The 20,248-nt window shown below is 35.6% G+C and overlaps 2 protein-coding genes across 3 annotated transcripts; one reads left to right on the forward strand and one right to left on the reverse strand.

The window, feature by feature from the left end:
- Window positions 1–270: 270 nt before the first annotated feature.
- On the forward strand, window positions 271–10,720 carry selenol (selenoprotein L). Of its 2 annotated transcripts, XM_073855659.1 has the most exons (11): window positions 355–478; window positions 514–529; window positions 1,003–1,084; window positions 1,190–1,243; window positions 1,698–1,743; window positions 1,841–1,968; window positions 2,737–2,851; window positions 6,288–6,410; window positions 7,047–7,184; window positions 7,447–7,577; window positions 10,339–10,720. In XM_073855659.1, the coding sequence occupies exons 2-10, from the start codon at window positions 514–516 to the stop codon at window positions 7,570–7,572; spliced, it is 828 nt and encodes a 275-aa protein (XP_073711760.1). In that variant the 5' UTR covers window positions 355–478; the 3' UTR covers window positions 7,573–7,577; window positions 10,339–10,720. The 2 variants fall into 2 exon arrangements, with proteins under 2 accessions (XP_073711759.1, XP_073711760.1); XM_073855658.1 differs by lacking the exon at window positions 514–529 and having other exon boundaries at window positions 271–426.
- Window positions 10,721–12,151: 1,431 nt separating this feature from the next.
- clec11a (C-type lectin domain containing 11A) lies at window positions 12,152–19,811 on the reverse strand. Its single transcript, XM_073855660.1, has 4 exons — window positions 19,462–19,811; window positions 17,656–17,767; window positions 14,997–15,188; window positions 12,152–12,877 (listed from the first exon to the last, which is right to left on the reverse strand). The coding sequence occupies exons 1-4, from the start codon at window positions 19,570–19,572 to the stop codon at window positions 12,480–12,482; spliced, it is 813 nt and encodes a 270-aa protein (XP_073711761.1). The 5' UTR covers window positions 19,573–19,811; the 3' UTR covers window positions 12,152–12,479.
- Window positions 19,812–20,248: the final 437 nt, after the last annotated feature.

Raw genomic sequence — 20,248 nt, forward strand, 5'->3', positions numbered from 1 at the left:
TAATGAAATGTATCGTGGTTCTAAAAGTTGGCAATGTATTTCAGTCGTCATAAACAGTGGGTAATGTTCCGCTTGTATCTTCTGTTTTTTTCTCCCTCTGTGTCAATACTACAAAATGTTAAAGTTTCTAACTGTGCTATTAATATATAAACCGCAGTGAAAGAACTGTGAAGTCACGTGGTACCCGTATCTTTTCCATAGACCGTAAAAAAATATCTTTTCTCAGCGCTGTTGAGGATTGACCAATAACATACTGTGTTGTGGTTGTGACGTGTCTAATAGTAATAGACGTATGCGCACGGGCGCGCGTGTGTAAACACATCATGGCTCTTACAGTGGATCAAAATGCTCTTAATGAAGCTCTGAAAGATCTCATCGCTTTTTGCAGAACATCGCTGGATCATGTAGAGAAAGACATCGCGAAGGGTATACAAAAAGCTGATTTTATTTCCTACCGGTGCAGCTTTGCCAGTCAGTCAATATTAATTAATCTTTTCAGATTTCTATTAATGAATGAAAATGGATTCGGGTTCATTTAATGGATTTTTGCCGTGCATAAACTTTATCGTTTTAATATAAAAAATGGTTATTGTATGAAGAGTTTTATTCTGTTACCCAGCTGCACTTCCTACTTCCTTTCATTTAAACGCGTACAGTATGTATGCAAAAAATGTATAGTGCTGTAAGTCATATGACAACTTTTAATAAGATTATTAGTTTTCAATCGATAAAATAATATTTGTGTGTACTTATAATTATGGATTATGTACACACTGTGGTACACATACATGTAAAGAACGAATCTGTCAAAAAATAGGGAGCACAGTTACAATACAAAAGACAAATAAATAAATAAAATTAATAACATTTTAAATAAAAATAATTAAATAAAAAATAAAAATCCCACATTAAAAAGTAAAAATAAAAAATGTAAAAGTACAGCGCAGTGATATATAATTAAACTTTAAATTTTGTGTGTGCGCGCGCGCGTGTGTCTGTTAGGTGGTACTTTGCTAGATATTGCTAATCGGAAAATTCGCCCTTTATTTGGCCTGATGTCAGCTGGGGCCAAGTTCTTGAACAGGTGGGTATATTTAAGTTACGTTTTAAGTTTTTGTTTGTATCACAACATGGTAAACTCCATCCCATAATAATAAGAAATGAAAATACTGCTTATGTTTTCTTTTAGTCTGGGTGTGAAGACCATTAAAGAAGCAGAACGTATATGGCAAGATTTTTTTCAGTGAGTAGAAATATATCACATATATGTAAATATTATTACAAGTATTAAACATTAAAGCAATATTAGTACTTAAACATGATTGTGTTATGGTAGTGTATTAAGGTGTGCTGATATTCAGCCATAAAATCACCTTTTCTGATATTTTACTTTTATGGAAAAGTTCAATGAAAAGCATGCACGTACATACAGGGGAAAAAACTGAGAAAAGAACCTCCCAAAAAGTAAAACTCTTTGAACAGCTCTCATCCTATCACGTTCAAGCACTGAAATTAGTATAATAAATTCAGTCATTTTTGTTATAATCCAGTTTTCGGTCTCTCATATCCTTCTAGTTTTCTTTTATGCATAATCTATGATGTAGCCTCAGACAAACGACAAGGTTAATTTTGCAAAAAATGATTGGCTTACCTTTCTTACCTCTTATTTATATCTCTTACAATTCTTAATTCAACAGGATAACTGAGGTCCGAGATAATGTTGAAAGCTTACTGCAGCTGGAAGTAAGTCATATTATTGTTTGACAACATTTCATATGATTCTTGTACTAATAAATAACAGTAGTGAGTAGTACTGAATGAGTGTTTGATTGATTGACAGGTGGAGTGGGACTCCTTTTTGAAACGCCTGGACGATCAGATGAAAATGAGCGACACAGTTCTTTCACAGTGTCCTACAGCCCAGATGCTAAGCTCAGATACACAGCTCATAAATGTTCAAACTAAAAAGTGAGATGAACACATTGACCACACTTACTATACTCAATACAGATCCAATGCACCAGACAATGTTTTAGCCAATGAGGGCTTTCAGTTATGATGCCATATTCCTGTATAATTTTTTAAGCATGCTTATAGTATGATGTTAGTTGTGAGACAGTTCTTTAATTTGGCAGTGGTGGATTGTAACTTTAGGGTATTTTGTTATATATTTGTGTTGAAAGCTGGTTGAAACTACCCTATGTACCCTACAGTATGTGTTTGGGGCTTATTCAAAATAATGCATAACTATAGCTGTACTTCCTCTTATCTCTAATGTATTTGCAGATAATGTTCATGGGTTTTATAAAGATCATTGACACATTACTTGAGGTAAAATTCAATTCAATTCAACTTTATTGTCCACAAAAAGTGGAAATTTATCTGGTGGATTTCTAAAACACATACACAATGAATAGACAATAAATACAACAGACAATAACACAGCAACCCTTACAAACAACAATAGATAACACCTTCATAATTTGTCAAAACTAATAATGCTGTAATTATACTAATTAAAAAAACTAGCATGTAATTTCATTTAAAATTTTGTCTATAATTATAAATGAAATTCATTCATTATTAAAATACCAATTTACATATTTAAGAACAATGATATCCTACATTTTTATTTTTTTCCAACCTTGTTGTCAAGATCCAGCTTTGTATTACATTTTACTTTTGATAAGGCATATTGTTGATGATGGTAACATTTGGTTTCTTCTGTTTATGTAGGAATGTAACACTGGGTCAGTACTTGGGGAAGGGAGAGAATATTCTCCTTGTGCTGCTTCGACATTTCGGGTGACAGCCATGACGAGACCACCTGACTGAGCTGAAGAACAACAAGGTAAGATAACTGGACATTTATGGGAATAACAGTCACAAGTCACAACCACAGTCCAATAAAGAAAACAATAGCACAGCTTCAAACTCAGTCGCTAACGCAGATGACAAAAGCACTGTTGCTAACACTGATGAAGAAAGCACAGCTTCAAACACAGTCACTAATACAAATGACAAAAGCACTGTTGCTAACACTAATGAAGAAAGCACAGCTTCAAACACAGTCGCTAACGCAGATGACAAAAGCACAGCCACAAACACAAAAACTAATACTGATTGCAAATGTACAGCCACAAACAAAGTCACTAATTCCGATGGCAAAAGTACAGCCACAACACAGTCACTAATTTTGATGGCAAAAGTACAGCCACAAACACAGCCACTAATGCAGATGACAAAGCACAGCCACAAAAACAGTCACTAATACTGATGGGAAAAGAACAGCCACAAACGCAGTCGTTAATACAGATGACAAAAGCACTGTCGTTAACACTGATGAAGAAAGCACAGCTTCAAACACAGTCGCTAACGCAGATGACAAAAGCACAGCCACAAACACAAAAACTAATACTGATTGCAAATGTACAGCCACAAACAAAGTCACTAATTCCGATGGCAAAAGTACAGCCACAACCACAGTCATTAATTTTGATGGCAAAAGTACAGCCACAAACACAGCCACTAATGCAGATGACAAAGCACAGCCACAAAAACAGTCACTAATACTGATGGGAAAAGAACAGCCACAAACGCAGTCATTAATACAGATTCATTCTACAAAAAAGGTGGAAAGCTTGTCCCTTGCCTTTGCAGACCCCTTAATAATTTAATTTGACCCAATAATCTCATAATGATATATATTTAATAAATATAGACTGTCCTTAAAATGATGAGAGAGTTTATGTATTTAATTTTCTTTTTTTCCCTTTTTTTTTTAAATGTCTGGTCTTGAAAATTGCCCTGTCCCTTTGATCATACATGGAAGTTGAACTGTGTACTTATTATTTAAACCCATGTTTTTTATAAAACAAATCTAATTTACATTTACCTTTAACCCTGTATGAATTTACTACAACACTGAAATGGTAAAAAATAGACTATTAATATGAATAATATCAAATAAATATTTGTCCCCCAAATTTATGTCATTGGTGTTACACTACCCAAAGCACTTTTATTTTGAAACAATGCATCAGCTCTTTGACATTTTTCATGGGTCAAGAGGTCAGTGAAAGAAGTGCAGTGGAGGAAGGCAAAAGGTTTGTGAGATGTCTTACCTTATTTGTCTAAAATATCATAATATATTTATGAATTTTGAGATAAGATTTTTTTGGATATCATTAGTGTTACTCTTTTTTATAGCTGTGAGTGTTAAGATCTTTACATAAAAATACATTATACTGAATGAGTATGTGATTGTTACATCACTGATGAAATAGCACATGGCAAATGGCAGCCATTTTCTTAAAATATTAGTTTTTTCTGTAAATTGTCATTGGTGTTACCATCATTGGTGTTACCGTCATTAGTGTTACTTCTCTAATGAGTACTTTCTAAGAACTATTCCTTTAACTGGCAAACATAAAAGCATAAAAACAAGTTTTATCATATTCATTATCTATTATTATATTCTAATTTTGTGTTACATTTTTTCATTGGTGTTAAACCAAGTTTTGGTGTTATGAATGTATTTTCTTGTACTTTCTAGTAATATTTTGTTTTTGATATGGGATGTAAAACATTGTTGATATTTCAGTCTTTCATCAAAGCCTTTTTGGTTGAATATTTTTGTTTTTGTTGGTTTTAAAGAAAAAAGTAAAACTGAGAATAAAATAATTTCATACATTGCTGGGTAAAGATGAAGAATTTAATGAACAAATATTAATAATCAATTATTTTTCTTGCATTAAACATATCATTCCTCTACTCAACCTTTAACTAAATACACAAGCTGTAATGAGAATTTTTTTAATTTTTTAGTATCAATCAACATTAATGTTGTTTAAATCACAGGTAACATCAATGACAAATAAATGACTCATGGATTCTTTATTAAAATGTATTAAAAAGTTAACAATAGATTAAGCTCCCTGTTTTGCGGATTCATAGATTTGACTAGTTAATTAATGCTATTAAAGAAGTTTTGGGTGTTTTGAAAGAAGTTAATTTAAGCAAATTTCCATCACCCGAATTCCACCTTTTCTGTAGAATGACCCACAGATGACAAAAGCACAGCCACAAACACAGTCTTTAATACAGATGACAAAAGCACAGCCACAAACACAGTCACTAATACAGATGGCAAAAGCACAAACACAGTAACTAATACTGATGGGAAAAGCACAGCCACAAACACAGTCGCTAATACAGATGACAAATGCACAGCTGCAAACACAGCCAATAATAAAGATGGCAAAAGCACAGCCGCATCACAGTCTCTAATGCAAATTGCAAAAGCACAGCCCCAAAACCAAGCTACTAATGCAGATGACAAAAATGTAGCCGCAAACACAGCCGCTAATGCATATGACAAAAGCATAGTCGCAAACACAGCTGCTAATGCAGATGACAAAACACAGATGCAAGCACAGTTGCTAATTCAGATGACAAAAGCACAGATGCAGACACAGTTGTTAATGCAGATGACATAAGCACAGAAACAACCACAAATGCTAATGCAGATGACAGAAGCACAGGCGCAAACACATCTGTCAACCCAGATGACAAAATCACAGCCACAAATACAATCGCCAACACAGATGACAAAAGCACAGTCGCAAACACAGTCACCATTAAAACTGATGAAAAACGCATAGCCGTAAACATAGCCACTAATGCAGGTGACAACCACATCCGTAAGCACAGCTGCTAATGCAGATGACAGAAGCACAGACCCAAACACATCTGTCAAACCAGATGACAAAATCACAGCCGCAAACACAATCACCAACACAGATGACACAAGCACAGACGCAAGCACAGTTGCTATTTCAGATGACAAAAGCACAGACGCAAGCACAGTTGCTAATTCATATAACAAAAGCACAGATGCAAACACAGTTGTTAATGCAGATGACAACAACACAGACACAAGCACAGTTTCTAATGCAGTTGACAAAACACAGATGCAAGCATGAATGCTAATGCAGATGACAAAAGCACAGACACAAATACAGTTGCTAATGCAGATGATTAAAGCACAGTCGAAAACACAGTCAATAAAACTGATGAAAAAAGCACAGCTGTAAACAGTCACTAATCCAGATGACAAAAGCACAAGTGCAGGTACAGACAGGAAAATGTTTTGAAGTCTTGACCCAGCTTTGGGTTTGGCAGAACATAATGCTGTGCTTTCATTTTGTATAGTTAATTTTCCAAAGTCTCCATTATTTGTGAAAAAGCACAGCTCAGTTTTCTATTTGCTATTCTTTCTCATACAGAATCTCCTAGAAGCTCAGTCAGTCCGGGTGCTGGTGGTCTCGTATGGTTCTCTGGAAGGGGCAACTTTCTGGCTTGATCAGACAGGCATTGAATTTGACATGTTGTTTGATGCAGAAAGAGTGGTAAGGACTGTTTATTGTAAGAGTGCATGATTTATCCTTAACCTTTTGTGGTTAGCTGAGATACTGGTTTGTATAATTGATTCGGGTGTTAAATAAGGGTGTTATCTTCTAATATCTTCTAAAAACTCTGGAAAACTATATTTCAATCACGACAACTCTCAAAATGTCGTTTTAGCATTTTAATTTAGCATGGAATGTAAATTAGCTTTGTCTCGGTGGTCTAGATCTGCTACGCTGTTGCTGCTAGCATGAGTGAAGGCTTTTGCTGAATCATGCACATAATTACAGAGGCTAGGAATACATGCTGCTGCTGCTGCAAAGTAGTAGAGAGTACCCCCATAACAGATCTAAGCAGGTGGTGCTGGGGGAGGAGGTGGGCTAGGAATAATCCCATGGCGCAGTGCATTGAGAAGAACCAGGACAGACTAGATTTAAATGGGTCATGTTGACAGCTTCATAAGAACCAGTCAGCTGCATGGGTTACTTTACCTCAAATTTCTTGCATTTGGTCATACGTTTTGAAGTTATAGATTACAAAAAATGTTTTTGTCTAGCTCAATTACAGTGTCCTTGACCCCAGTAATAATATTGTATCGATAGTATGTATAGATGTGGTCCGTTTATGATGGGTTACAGGTGTACCAAGCATTGGGCCTGGGTTCATCGTTTGCAAAGGTGATGAAGTTTAGGTCTGTGCTTTACTACTCTGAATTTATGGTGACGAACAGAAAGTTCCCTGATGTGCCACCACATTTCCTCAACGATCTGTTTCAGGTGAGATTTTAAGACCTCCAATAACCCCACCTGTATAGTGGGATATTCAAACAAACTTTAATTGTAAAGACGTTCCTGGATGTCTCTTGGCCACTTTAAGCTACATAAGGCACTGCTCAAAGATCTGGTTACATGAGAATCAATAATAAATTCCTTTTAATATTATGTAACGCCAAAGCACTTTATGAAAGAACATCTGTCTCCCTCTAGTCTAGGACTTGAAAATGAATTAAAACCTCCCTCTTTCTCTCTTTTTTTTTAGATGGGTGGTGATTTTGTGCTGGATGAAGATGGTAAAGTAATATTTTCTTACCGGTGTAAAAACCCTGTGGACAGACCAGCAGCTGCAGAGATTCTGGCCGCCGTGTCCGCTCATACAGACGCTTGAGAAAGGTCTTGTTTCCCTTTCATCTTGATAAGAATTTCCAGTTCCTGAAACATTATATTGTGTTTGTGCAAGTCTCACAATCTGACCTGAAAAGATGACCAGGATGAAGTTTGTTACTAATTGACCTCTGAAGACCCTCGATTTGGCGAATATTCAAAAGCTGTTGTTTTTCAATGAGAATACTGACAAAAATGTTCAACCCTTCAAACTTCCTGAAGAATGTAAACACTGTGCTTCAAAACATTGCTCTGTTTGTTTGGTTGATTGGTCAGACATTGGCTCAGCCAATAGCGAGAGTTTTGGGAGTTTAGTAAGCCAGTAATGGAGAATTCATTAGTTTGCTTTCACAACTAATGTAAAAACAACTCGTTAACTCTTTCCCTGCCAACATTTTAAAAAAGTTGCCAGTCAGCTGCAGCATTCTTTATGATTTAAATATATAAACAAACAATACATCAAATGAAAGAACAGACCCTCTGCTTTTTCTTCATTTGTTCTCTTTTTATCACCTCTTAAATATGGGTATAGGTTTCTTAAGAAATACCAAATTTTTAACAAAAAGCTGAGATAATTGGATTTTTGTAAAAGACTTTTGTTGGAGATCAGATTCAGAGCGATGATCAAAACATACACAGAGCTTTTACTGTTTTTGGATCAGTGGATGCTTCAGTGTTTTATAAGTTGGGAAAGAGCGCCACCTAGTAAATAATAGCGTAAATATAGATTGCCATAAAATACTTGTCATTGGCATGAAAACGTTTTCTCTTAATTGACGAAATAACTCATCAATGGCGGGGAAAGAGCCAAAGGGGCCATGTCACAAGAGTTTTTTTAAGTTGTAAAAAAATCTTTGGTGTCCCCAGAGTACACATCTGAAGTTTTGGCTCAAAATACCATATAGATAATTTATTATAACATTTTAAAATTGCCACTTTGTAGGTGTTAGCAAAAATGTGCCGTTTTGGGTGTGTCCTTTAAAATGCAAATGAGCTGATGGAGTGCAAACACTGATCACAATGATGGTGGTTTGTTGCAATTAAAACTCAATTGTGCTGTCAAATATTTTCTCTCTCTCTAAGCACTAAATGGCAATGCCATGGCTGGATAGTGCAGATTTAGGGGCAGTGTTATTATAATAAGATCTCCTTATGACATCATAAGGAGAGCCAAATTTCAATGACCTATTTTTTCACCTGCTTGCAGAGAATGATTTATCAAAACTAAGTTACTGGGTTGATCTTTTTCACAATTTCAAGGTTGATAGAAGCACTCGAGACCAAATTATAACACTTAAACATGGAAAAAGTCAGATTTTCATGCCATTGCCCCTTTAAAACACTGAACATGCACATGATACAGTAGTAGCAAGGGTTGTTGAATGCAATTTTGGGATGATATCAACAAACCTTTTACTTATCTATTCAGAAATGCTTTGAAACTGAAACGTTTTTCCATCGTGTTTGTGACAAATTTCACATACGCACGGCAACGCTGTCCAACAGATCTGCGTTTACCCAGATCTGCGAAGACAACTAAAAGCGCTGTATATCATGTGCCAGGCCAGAAGATGGCGATGTTACTTTGTAAAGAAAGAATACACCGCTGTGCACATTACGTATTCGTCTAAACAGGAATAAATATAATCAAGGTGGTGAAAGCATAGAGCGATTTTGTCTTCAAACGAAAATCCACACCAAATAAAAACTTTACAGTCTATGGTGAAAAACGTTGTCGTGTGAACGGCCCCTCACACTAATGAAAGAAGACATTGGGTCTTATTCACTAATAATTGCGGATATTTTTCGTATTTATGCGCACAATTGAACTTCTCACGAAAACTTTCCGCCTAATTCACATTACGCACATGAGTTTGTTCTTATACTTGTTCTTACATTAGTGAATTTGGAGTGTTCTACATGAGCGGCCGCGTGCACAAAGTTGGTAATTTGCATAAAACACGCCCAAACCAACTCCATATAAGGGTTTTCCGCAGCGCTTGTCCACAGACAATTCTAGAGCAGTTTGTCATAAAAGCAGAAGAGCTTGATAAGAAATCCATGATGATATTTATTATCAGTAAAGTTCTGTTTTGCTTTGCATTTTTTATTTGGGAGGTTTTGCTGTCGCTGGAGGAAGCCAGTGCTGTCCACCGATCGTAGTAATAGCCTATTAAAGAAGTAATGGATGTGTTAACAAATATGACAGAGACGTGTGTCTGTATCTAAAATAAAACAGACAGGAGATCAAGTGATTGAAGTTTGGACTTCTTATTACATTTACATGACTTTTAGGCTACATTAAGTATTAAGCAGATGCTTTCATATAGAGATTTAAAAAGTGAGGAAGGAAAGTGTAACGATTTGTTGTAATGTGCATCTTCTTTATATGTTTACAAAAAAAAGTAGGCTATAATAATAATAATATATTTCATGTATAATAATACATATAATACAATATATAATACAGAAAATATAATAAATATCATGAACATTCTATTTATCAACATTATTATAAACATTATAATTATAACCTAGTATTTGATTATAGTAAGTGGTTTTAGGTTTTCTTTGGTTTTTTTGCGTACATTTAGAAGACATTTTGATAACGAAAGTTTTTGTTGAATCACGATTTGTTCGTGAAAACATCCGTAGGCACATCTCACACACAAATTTGTGCGTATGCATGCTTAGTGAATGAGACCCAATATTAGTTTAAAGTGTGTTTGAGTGATCTGTCACTGACTTTGAGTCTTATATTTGTTACTAGATTAACTACCCAGAGACGAAGCTCCACCAGAGGTTGTATGGATGAAGAAATGACTTTAACTCATACACTTATGAAGAGTCAGCTCTGATGGACATTTACAGCCTCTGGTCATCTCAGCTTCACATCTGCCGAGTCAACACAGACATGCTTTGCAAACATTAACCAGAGTCACGATTATATCAAATGAGATTATTAACTTCTTTTATTTGACAGATTTACAATTTTACATGAATTAAATCAATGTATGAATGAAGTTGTTTAACTACTGTAAAATCTAAATAATGTGAAGGTTTGTAAATAGAATGTAAATGTTTAGAAAAAGAGCATATGATTTTCATTAGAATTTTTGAATTGAAGTCTATGTTGAATAAAAGCCTGGATTTGAACCAGACTAAAGACTGAACAAATATTTTTTAACAACCTTTCAACACAGATCACTTTAAAACCTGGTTCAGTAGTTAGTAACAGACACTTTAGAGGGCTGAAACGACAAACCATAATTCTTTACATTTTTCAGAAGAACATAAAAACCAATTTTTCGGTTTTGAGAAACGTCTACATCAGCAATAATGCAAACATTTAGGATTAGATGAGTAGTTCTGTATGTTTAAACTTTTCTGTTATTACAAATAACGATCATTTCAAGTCACTTTAACTCTTTTCACGCCAGTGTTATAAAAAAAGTTGTCAGCCAGTGCCAGCATTTTTTTATGATTTTCACAAAGTTCAATGCCCTACAGAAATGTTCTTCCTCAAATACAAAACATACAATATATCAAATGAAAGAACAGACCCCCTGCTTTCAAACAAACAAAACCTTCATTTGTTTTCTTTTATCACCTCTCAAATATGGGTGGTTTCTTCAAAAATACAAAATTTTGAGCAAAAAGCTGAAATATTTGCATATTTGTGAAGGACTTTTGATAGAGATCAAATTCAGAGCGATGATCAAAACATGCACAGAGTTTGAACTGTTTGCCCCAAGGGAATACTTCCGGGTTTTATAAGTTGGGTAAGAGCACCACCTGGTGGATAATAGCCGAAATATGGATTGCCGTAAAAACTTGTCATTGGCAGGGAAGCGGTTTCTCTTAAATGACGATGACGAGTTAACTCGTCAATGGCGGGCAAAGAGTTATAGGGGTCTAAGCCGATAATGTGCCTGCTACATTGGATCCGACAGTACTGTCGCAACAAACATACAAGCATAACTTTTTTTTTAGATTTGTTAAACGTTAGCTTAGCATTGCTTAGAGTTGACTTTACTATAGCTTTGTCTGTTGTATTTATGCGTTTGAAGGATGAAGGCTGTCAGCCAATAAAACTGTTAGCCAATCATACCAGTGGGTGTTTAACTCTTTCGCCGCCATTGACAAGATATCTCGTCAATCAAGAGAAAACGTATTTCCGGCTTTCCGCAATACCGCTATTATCCACCAGGTGGAACGTTTTTCTGCAACTTTTTAAACCCGGAAGTATTGCCCTATGCCAATCGGCTGCATGTCCGTGTCTGTTTTAAAGATCGCTCTGAATGGGATCTCCATGAAAAGTCCGTCACAAAAATTGAATCATCTCTGCTTTTTGCTCAAAATGTGGTGTTTTTGCAGAAATCTACCCATGTTCAAAAGCTGATTACAAAAGAACTACTGAAGGTATGATGAAACGTTTTTTTTTTTTTTGAAAGCAGAGGGTCTGTTCTTTCATTTGGTATATTGTATGTTTATATATCCAAAGACTAACATTTTCTGGAAGGCATCAAACTTTTGTGAAAATCACGAAAAACGCTGGCGCTGGCTGGCAACTTTAAAAAAAAAAAACCGCTGGCGGCGAAAAAGTTAATTCTAAGTCTACAATCTGCCACGCCTATTCAAATGGAGCATTCTGATGAGAGGGGGTCAAAACAGGACAGAAAATAGCCTATTAAAGCTAAATTACTGTTTTTTTATGTCACAATCTTGGTAACATTATAAATGGACCTCAGAAAACAGTACAAAATGATAATAAAAAGGCAGTTCAGGACCCCTTTAAATCCACTGGTCCAAATTCTGTGTGCAACAACGGTATATGAAACAGTGAAAAGCTGCTCTTTATACAAAAATCTCATGTAGGACAGAGCTGGTCCATATGGGAATTTGTGGAAGTCAGACATCAAACTCGCATAGATAATACATGCGTCTGTCGCAGTAGGTGTCCCACCAGTCTCCATCATCTGAGGACATGCTTACACAGTTTTCTCGTTTCCCACCATCTGGCTGGCTTGACAGAAAATGCTTCCTCCACTGAAAGTAAGTGACACGGGTTGTGTCCTCAAACAGATAAAGTCCTTCTGAACGCTGGTCGTTGATCCCGAGCCACACGGGCCAATTTCCAGGAATAACGGATTTCACATACTCGGCTAAAGCTTCCTGCTCCTTACGGTCTCGAGGCATCGCCATGCGTCCACCTCGCTCCTGACACTTCTGAGATGCTTCTGCGTAGGTTGCGTACACTTTGTATACCAGAACGCATTTGTACACTATTTTACGGCCTTTTTGGCAACCTGAAACCACATAAATTTGTTTAATTTTCTAGTCAGGTTATAATTCAGTTTATAGTTCATGACTTTCCAGAGTCTAGAAGAACCAGTGTCTTTTGGTAGCCCTGAAAAAATATCACAATATTATGTCCTTCAACGGATTATGGCAAGCACTGGCACTGGTTTAGCACCTCTACAGTATAACGTTAAGACCTAGATTGGCGATGAGCTTGTGAATTTGGACTAAGAAAGCCATGGAAGTTGGGATTGAGACCGGAATCATCTATGTCAAAGTATGTATTTTGTATTTTTTCAATATGTATTTTATTTTTGCTCTTGGGTGTATTCTTACTGACTTATAATTTATCTTAGAGTCTCCATGAAACAGAAGTAGCAATCGTCATCTTTTCCCTATCATGACTTAATCCAAGTGAAGCAGCTTCTAAAATGAGAAAAATGTAGGCTGGGACCACTGATCTATATAAATGATTGGATTACGCATAACGTCACAATTGTAAAGCCACGGCGCCGCCATATTGGTATACCCAAACATTCTATTAAATGAATAGGACGTTATCAGATTTTAATGATAAAACACTACTTCACTAGTCTACGTTTTTATATCTGAAGTCTCCCTGTACATTTGCATGTAATAATTAGCTGGTTTTGTAACAGTAAAATGTGTTAACAATGTTAATGGAATGTATTTTGAAACAGTTAAGATAACATTTTAAAAAGTGGGTAAACTAACATTTGTTTAGCAATATGAAAACAACACCCAATTTTGATGCCGCCATGTTCATAAAAAGTCGTAGAATATACGTTTTTTTTTACAATACAACTTATTCAGAGAAATAACGCTGACCGTCTGCTCTTAATGTCATAAAACTTTATTTACACCTGTGTCTTTATAACAGAATGCAGCAGGCACACTCACCTTAACGTTTTCTATAAATCTCTTATCCTGCTGATTTAAACATAAATATTGTAATTTACATTAGAAGTAACAATTAATTTACGTACACATATCCTAATACATAATCTTGTGTGACTGTAAACTGGGTATATTTAGATCATGATTTTGAATGTAAGTCAATGACGCCGTCTGCCGGTTGGGCATACCAAGATGGCCGCTCGAACTCTGTGGTGGCTTCACCTCACGCTGTTAGGTTCTATGTGCAATCCAGTCATTTATATAGATCAGTGGGCGGGACTAAGTCCATCGAGAACATCTGATTGGATAGTTGGAATTTGGCCCGCATTGCTAATTGCTAATCACTGGGATCTTTTCCTAGCCGAAAACAAGTCTCTGATAGCCGTCCCCTCACATCATTCCTTAAAACAGGAAGTAAAGGGAGGTCGTTTCGAGGAGGGGAGGAGATTCCACTTTTTTTTTTAAACATGCTCATTTTCCAGCTCCCCCAGAGTTAAAAATTTGATTTTTACCATTTTGAAATCCATTCAGCTGATCTTCGGGCGGAATAATCAAGGACTTTGCTGATATAACATGGCTGCAGCAGGCGTAGTGATATTACGCACTGCCTGCGTAATATCACTATGCCTGCTGCAGCCATGTTACATCTGCAAAGTCCTTGATTATTACGCCAGTTTGAGAGTAGTTCCTAGCCATATCTGCCTAGAAAATCACAACTTTTAATTTTCCGTCTTAGTACACGATGTAACTACAGAAGAGTCAAGTTTTAAATAGGAAAAATATCCAAACTCTTGGGTTATTTTTGAGCGCAATGCTAATGGTCTAATCAGATTCAATGGATTGTGCTAAGCTATGCTAAAAGTGCTAGCGCCAGACCCGGAGATCAGCTGAATGGATTCCAAAACGGTAAGAATCAAATGTTTAACTATAGGGGAGCTGGAAAATTAGCACACTTTCAAAAGAACGTGGAGTGTCCCTTTAAGAATGTTTTTGTTTTTTGGTCACATTTTTGTGAATCCGGCCCCAGTGCGGTACATTTGCATTTATGCATTTTAAAGTTTTTATCCAAAGCAGCAACTTGCAGTGCATTACAAGCTACATACATTTTATCATTACTGTATGTTTGTTTGCTGAGATCGAACAGTTATGGTCATATCCTCTGCTAATGGTGGGCTCTACCAAGTGAACTACAGTAGAGAGCAGACTAACCCTCCAGTCGTCCGATTTCTTTGCGATTGTCCTTGCAGTAAGATGAGACCTGTTGTATGGCGTCCTCGGTGTCGCCCAGTCTGCTGTCAAGGCGCGTCATTCTCTCCACCAGCTGTGATACTTTAACATCTAACGTGTAGTGTCCCACATTAAGTCTGTGGATGGCCTGATCCATCGCTGCCAGTCTAGACACTACAAAAACAGTGAATTGAGTCTTTCATTAGACTGCTGCATTCCAGTGAATGAATCAAATCATTGGGGAAATCTGAAGAAAAGTATGTTGTGGAGGAGGAAGGGGATGACAGATGGAGTGCATTCGAGTTTTTTTTACATTCAAAATTTTACAATTTAAATTCGAAAGTACTACAAACATAGAAATGCAACCTAAGCTGGTTTAGTCTGCTCAGCCTATCATCTGTTGGCTGGTTTCAGAGGGGTTTTGTGAACTGAGCTGAAAACCAGTTGGCCAGTTAACCAGTCTATTCGGAAATATGCTCAATCAAGAAGCATTATTCAATTCACATGTCCAAACTATTAAATGTCACTTCTCTTATTTGGCTTCTTGTCAGGTCATACAAACAGGTCATATAAAGTTAAAATAGACATAGACATTTGCATATATGGGTGATTATATAATTGCAGGTACATTTTGTGTCCAAAGTCATTATTTTTTACTGCCTTTTTTATTATTTTAGTAATATTTTTTTAATAAAAATAGTATATATTAAATATAATATAAAATATTTTTATATAGCTGAAAATCATCATTTCCTGTTGTCAGAATCAGTCTGTCTCAATTCTGTTACTGTCAAATTTTCTTACTCATGTAGATTAACACTAGCTGTGTTTCCATTAAAGATTTAAAAACTTTACCTTTATTTTCTAAATGTCAGCAAAAAAAATACTGCGAAACAACAGGATTTTTATATCCGCTGTTATGGAATTTTGTTGTCTCGAGTCATTTCAAAAACTATGGCGATGGGGGTGTGTGCGACTTCATATGACGCTGCGCACAAAAAAATCCAACTTTAAAATGTTAATTCAACAAAGAACATTAAGTAACTTGAACAAAGATTTCTTTGTTGAAGGGCGTCAATTTATTATTTTGTGTTCACTGAATTAAAAGAGCATAATCATTCAGCTAACAAATATTATTTTGTTGACTGGACTTAGATGTATAAGTTTTTGTCCAATTCTTTCACCCAACTTGCCAAACTGAGTAATCTGAACAAGCAATTTAAAAAAAACAATGGTCAGAATGGTTCCCAGCATGCATTGCAACATGTTAATTTCTTTGGTTAATATTTACTTAAAAAGATGACTGTTTTAATGTTTACTGGATTTATTTATGTTGTTAATGTTAGTTATATGTTGTATTTAGAGTAATTTTTAAAGAATGATGTTTGTTCATTGTTACCATGATTGAGAAGTGTGTCTTCAGTGTAGAGGGCAGCACAATGAGTTAGCGCGCATCATTGTTGCCTCACAGCAAAAAGGTCTCTGGTTTAAGTCAGACAAAGACTTTGTTTACCTTTCTGTGTACAGTCCAAAACATGTAGATTAGTTAAATTTGGATATACTAAATTACTCTTTACCCAACTTAGTCACTAGTTGAGTAAACATAGAAATTAGCTTATTACCTAATCAGTTTAAGTTGGTTCAACTTTTTGGTGTAAGTTGACATTACTCAGTAAATTGAGGTAGGTGAACTACATCATCCAAGAGTTGAGTAAACTCAAAAAAGCTGTGCAGCAAGTTGCCTTGAAAATTTAAGTTAAGTCAACTTTTTATTTTTTACAGTGCAGACCGACATGTAAATGATATCAAAATACCGCAATAGCGATTTGAAGGCATACAGAGCAGTCCATTCCCGAATCGCTCTTGCTGTGTTTTGATGTCATGCGCTTCTCGTTTTTTTTATTTTTAAGTCGAACACACCTCTTCTGTAAAGAATTATTACTTTGTCACATGACTTCAGGCAACATGATCTCACAAAGTTCCGTGGGATAGTCACCGATTTTTTCGTGGCATTCTCACGGATCTCCGCATTTTTCCGTGGCCCTGCTACGGACTGTCTTTTTCCGTGGCATTCTCACGGATTGGTTACTCAACTGCTTTTTCCTATTTTCAAACCATTTTCGCTTCGGTTTAGGGTTAGATTTGGTTTTTGTGTTAGGATGTCACTTTAACTATTGGTTTATAAAAATTGTTCTTATTTATTCTTTTATATTTTCTAATTTTAAACAATTGTCGCCTGCCGTTGGGGTTAGAGTTGGGTTTGGGAAAGGATGTCATTTCATGAAAATCTTACCCTAAACCGAAGCGAAAATGGAATCTGGACCTACTTTTGATAGACCCGCCCCACACATACGCATCCCAGGCAACGATGTTGATCAGTAGACACGCCCCTTACTGCTGATTGGCTACAAGTGTGTTTTGGTAGTCGGCTCGACTATTCCAAAGTGTTTTTCAAAAATCATGCACCCTGCCTTTAAAATAATAAAAATATAACCATTTTAAAAAGATGAAAAATGACTTTGAACACTAAATGCCTGCAATGATATTGTATAATCACCCATATACGATTCATTGCTCTGGTTTTAGCTTGCTTGTCTGGCACTTTAGACATTGTAATGATATGAGTTATGAAGTAACACACAGATGTAGTTGTAGGTGCTCTCGACGTCTGAGACAGCAGTGGTTGGTTCAGGTTCAATGATGTCAGGAGTGTCCCCTCGACCTAAAACCGTCTCTTCATTGAACTCTGGTGCCTGGAGAATTAAACAAACAAATAAACAGAAACTTCCTCAAAAGCAGACTCGGTCTGAAAACCAAAGCCAATTCCCTGAGTTAATGTGATTATGCGTCACCAAATTTAACTCCAAGCTTTGTGTCTTCATTTGTATGCACTTTATAGATAAGCATCCAAGTTTGATCACTTACTTTTTAAAAACAAAAATGCATTAAACAAAATTAAATTACATGTTAAATACATTACCCCAACACTTTAAAGTGTTTTGCAACTCTGTACATCCTAAATTATTATTTTAATGTCTTGAAGTATCTTAAAGTATATAAATACATTAATAGGCTAAGGCTAACCTTAAAATGCAATACTACAGTTTATAGCTACCTGTTTCAAAAAACACTAAGCAAACATCGTATTTTAGTGTCCATAACACATGGCATGCATTTTTGCATGGTACATTTTCCTAAATAAAACCTTATACAAAGATTTTGTTGAAAGAAATCATCATGGTAACACTTTACAATACGGTTGTATTTGTTAACAATGAGTTTATGCATCAGCTAACATGAACTAACAATGATCAATACTTCTACAGCCTTTATTTATCTTAATATCAGCATTTACTACTACATTTATAAAATCAAGCATTGTAACTTAATGAATGCACCATGAACTAACATGAATCACTGTATGGGTGATTCTCACGAAACCATTGAAACACCGCGGCATTAATGATTGTAGCTTTAAAATGTGTAATATAGTAACATTAAAAAGCATCAGAATTAACACAATACTGTGTTCTACCTTGCACAATGTGTGATTTCAACATAAGAATTTATAATTGGAAATTTTATCTCATTTTCTGCTGAAATTCTCATTACCGCAATGTGTCCGGCTGTGTTTGAACATGCGTTATGTTGTAATTTAATCAAATTAACACAAAAATATTAAGAAAAAAAAAATGGATGTTTTGCTAGACTACTTTAGATGACAGAAAAAATATTTACAGAATATTCATGTATAATAATAATGTGTCCGTGCCTGATGTTCTCATCCTCCGCAACACTTTTTGAGAACAGTTTAAGCACACATACAGAATTTTAATAAAGTTTGATTTTGAGTGACCAAGCACATGGACCAGTTACTTCAAGATGGCTACCAGGTAAGATCATTTTTTTACAGTTAATTTGAAATATTGTCTTGTCAGAATGCTAACACGACATTTTGATAATCATTACCGCAACAGATGCTTATTAAATGTTAATTTAATACTTTGATTTTAAATGCATGTGCAGAATCTCCAAATTATGTTCTTTCAGGTTTGTCATGTCATTCTGAAAATATGTCAGTGTTGATGTTTTCTGACTGTTGCGGTAATGAGATTTTTTAGGACTAATTTTTTAAATTATGTTACAAAAAGTGTTAAATGATAAGTAAAAGTTTTTAAATTAATGTTCCCATTTACTCCAGACTTTGCTTTTCAATGTCTGGTGGGAAAAAAAGTACATTTAAGCAATTTTTACCATTTTCATGCTTGACATTTTTAAAACCAAGTTTTCGTGAGAATCACCCATATTGACATTACCTAACATTTTCAAAGATTAATGCATGCTGAAAACTATATAAGTATTACTAATACAACCTTAAGTTTTACTGAAATAATTTTTGTATACAGTTATTAAATATGATCATCTTTCTCAAGATAAATGTATTTACCTGAAACAGATCAGGTGTAGAGATGACCAGGCTTGTCTCATCGTCAGCAGAGTTACACGAGGACAGAAAGCTGAAGCCCACCACAGCTAGAAGAATCACTGTTAGACTCATCTCCACTTAAATCACTTCATCAATATTATCATGTACTGTTTACCCGTCTCTCTGCTTCACTGTATATATATATATACACACACAGATATCCCACCCTCCTGATGTTCTTTCAGCAGCGACCTTCTCTTCTTCTTACTTTCACATTGCTTTTAACTTACTTCATCTCTCTCTCTCTCTCTCTCTCTCTCTCTGCTGTCTGATCTTTTTTTAGCCTCCTCCCTCAGCTGACTCTTTTTTTCAACTGTCTGAAAACATTTACCTCTTTGTTGTCTGTCTCTTTTACTTGTTTCTGTACTTTTCTGCTTTATTTTACTTTCCCCTTCTGTGTGATTCATCCTAACACAATTTTCCTCCCATCTCCCACTTGTGCTAACATTGCAAGTTTATTGACACAGCATTCACTCCTTTTTCTCGCTTACATAAACACTTAAATATTTACTCTTTTATTTTTTTACAGACCAACTTTTCACTCTTACATCTCTCCACAATTTGGTAATCGTTAGTGCTGTTGTCCTTCAGGAACATTTTATTCAGGAATGACTGGTAAACATCTGGACCGAAGGAATCCGGATTATTATGTAACAAAGTCTAACTATATACAAATTCCTCCCAGATGGCTTTGTGTACACAGGAAGCAGATCCAAAAATAGATAAACTGCACTTTTACCTTCAGTGA

The sequence above is a fragment of the Misgurnus anguillicaudatus genome, chromosome 18, assembly GCF_027580225.2.
Source record: "Misgurnus anguillicaudatus chromosome 18, ASM2758022v2, whole genome shotgun sequence".
NCBI classification, from domain to species: domain Eukaryota; kingdom Metazoa; phylum Chordata; class Actinopteri; order Cypriniformes; family Cobitidae; genus Misgurnus; species Misgurnus anguillicaudatus.

What these genes read in the sequence shown, in the direction of transcription:
- clec11a (XM_073855660.1), bottom strand. Translation starts at nt 19,572, where the DNA reads ATGAGTCTAACAGTGATTCTTCTAGCTGTGGTGGGCTTCAGCTTTCTG. An exon ending in CTACACCTGATCTGTTTCAG is followed by an intron (nt 17,768 to 19,461) that starts GTAAATACATTT and finishes TTAATTCTCCAG; the next exon opens with GCACCAGAGTTCAATGAAGA. An exon ending in AGAAATCGGACGACTGGAGG is followed by an intron (nt 12,878 to 14,996) that starts GTTAGTCTGCTC and finishes ATGTGGTTTCAG; the next exon opens with GTTGCCAAAAAGGCCGTAAA.